The following is a 1,805-nucleotide window of genomic DNA, read 5'->3' as shown; positions in this document are numbered from 1 at the left end:
GCTCACAGTGTTGCAGTAGCACAAGAACATCACAAAACTGGACTGTGTTTTGTATTTATTGGATAAGTATGTACAGGCACTGTGCTTGGTTCTGGGCTCTAAGTGAACAGACTCATTCCCACCTTGAACTCTGTCTCTGGGGCCACTGCGTAGGACAGGAAGGAGGTGGGGAGAGGCTGTCAAGCCGGGGGCCTGGCCACGCTTTCTGTATCTTCCCATGACTCGGTCATCTATTCAGTGACCCTGTGTCCAGCACCTACTGTCCGGCTCTGGGATGGCATCAGGGATTCCAATGCACATGGGAGAGGGATGCAGTCCCTACCCTTATGGAGTGCACTGCTTGAGAGAGAGAAGTTAAATAAATCATTAAACACTGTACAAGTACAACCTTGGGGCCAAGTGCCAAGTGCAGGCTTCAAGTATGGAAAATGCTGGAACCCAGCTGCACTGGGTGGGGGGTGGACCATGATGTGAATGCTGAGCGGCGTAAGGACGGGGGGCCGCTACGGTGAACGCAGCAAGACAGGCAGGAGCTGGGCATCTGCAAGGCCGGAGTCGCTGGAGCCTGGTGGTCAGGGCTTCTCGAGGGGTTGGGGGAGGGAGGGAAAGCTGCAGGTCTGCAGGCCATGGAAGATTTAGTAAGAAATTTGGTCTCAGGTCAAAGGGCATCCAGAGCCCAGCACAGTGACATGGATTGGCCTTGAATCCCACAGCAGAATGCAGAACTGGACTCCAGGCCGGAGAGAATTCCTGGGCAGCTTCAGGGAGCTTGAGGGATCCGGACGTTGCAGGGCAGCGAGCATCACTGGGTCCTGACGCTTCAGCTTTGCCAAGTTTGATCGGATATTCTCGTCTGGGGAGCAAACCAAGGCAGGCTGGCGGGAGGCTTTCCCTCTGATGATGCCAAAGTGTCACCGCTGTGGCCCTGCTGCCATCCCTCAGCAGAGGACACAGCAGGAGGGAGATCTGTGCTCAAGGCAGGGAAGCTGAGGCTGGGGACAGTGACTTGCCCGAGGACACACAGCAAGGTGCACGGTGAAGCTGACGGGCCTCGAGCGTCTCAAGTCCTTCCTGGGCCCCCTGCCTCAGGTCTGGGCCTCAGCTCCTGACGTCTCCATCCTGAGCCTCTTCACCCTGGAGGGGCTCCAGACAGTCCAGATCCATGGCCTCCTCCCCAGATGCCACCGAAGGCCCAGCGTCTTCTCTAAGGATCCCATTGGGGACACCTCCGTCAGCCTCCATCTTTTCCTTCAGGTTCCGTTTGAAGAAGCCAACCTTAGTAAGACAAACATGCAGCACTGTGACCAGCCAGCCCAGCAGTGTGTAAAGACACTATGTCCCATGGGCCACAGTCACCGGGGTATTTACCAGGTGTGGGGGAGGGCACTGCCACACTTGGTTGTTAGAGAGAAAGAACTTTTGGAAAAGTTTTTTTTAAAGCTTTACATTTAGTAGTTCATTATTTGTGTGTGTGTATTTTTAGTATAGGGTCTACAGGGTCTCACTACACAGATCAGACTCAGTGATTCTCCTGTTTTTTGCCTCCCAAGCCCTGGATTACAGGCCCGCACTGCCATGCCCAGTCTCAGTTGCCACCTCAGTGTGCCCTGGGGGCAGGGCCTGTAAGGCATGCAGGGATTGTACCCTGGGGCCTGCGTCTGCCTAAGCAGGCACTTTAATTTGCTGAGCTATCTGGCTGGCCCTAGTAGTTCATTCTCCAGGCTTATCAGAATTTTATGTACTGGGGCTGGTGAGATGGCTCAGTGGTCTAAAGCACCTACTTAGAATAAGCTTAGCAAAGCACA

The 1,805-nt window shown here is 54.4% G+C and overlaps 1 protein-coding gene across 3 annotated transcripts in view; it reads right to left on the bottom strand.

Annotated features, from left to right (window-relative positions):
- Window positions 1-6: 6 nt before the first annotated feature.
- The window catches only part of Itgal (integrin subunit alpha L), a 43,052-nt gene continuing 41,253 nt past the window's right edge, over window positions 7-1,805 (bottom strand). For all 3 annotated transcript variants that reach the window (XM_023722788.1, XM_023722685.1, XM_023722734.1), the window contains one exon: window positions 7-1,275. In XM_023722788.1, coding sequence (XP_023578556.1) covers window positions 1,099-1,275 — 177 coding nt within the window. In that variant the 3' untranslated portion in view covers window positions 7-1,098. The remainder of the gene's footprint in view (window positions 1,276-1,805) is intronic.

The sequence above is a fragment of the Octodon degus genome, unplaced genomic scaffold, assembly GCF_000260255.1.
Source record: "Octodon degus isolate 3935 unplaced genomic scaffold, OctDeg1.0 scaffold00001, whole genome shotgun sequence".
Lineage (NCBI taxonomy): Eukaryota > Metazoa > Chordata > Mammalia > Rodentia > Octodontidae > Octodon > Octodon degus.
The sequence above is the reverse complement of the archived record's forward strand: the minus strand, read 5'-3'. Positions and strand labels throughout refer to the sequence as shown.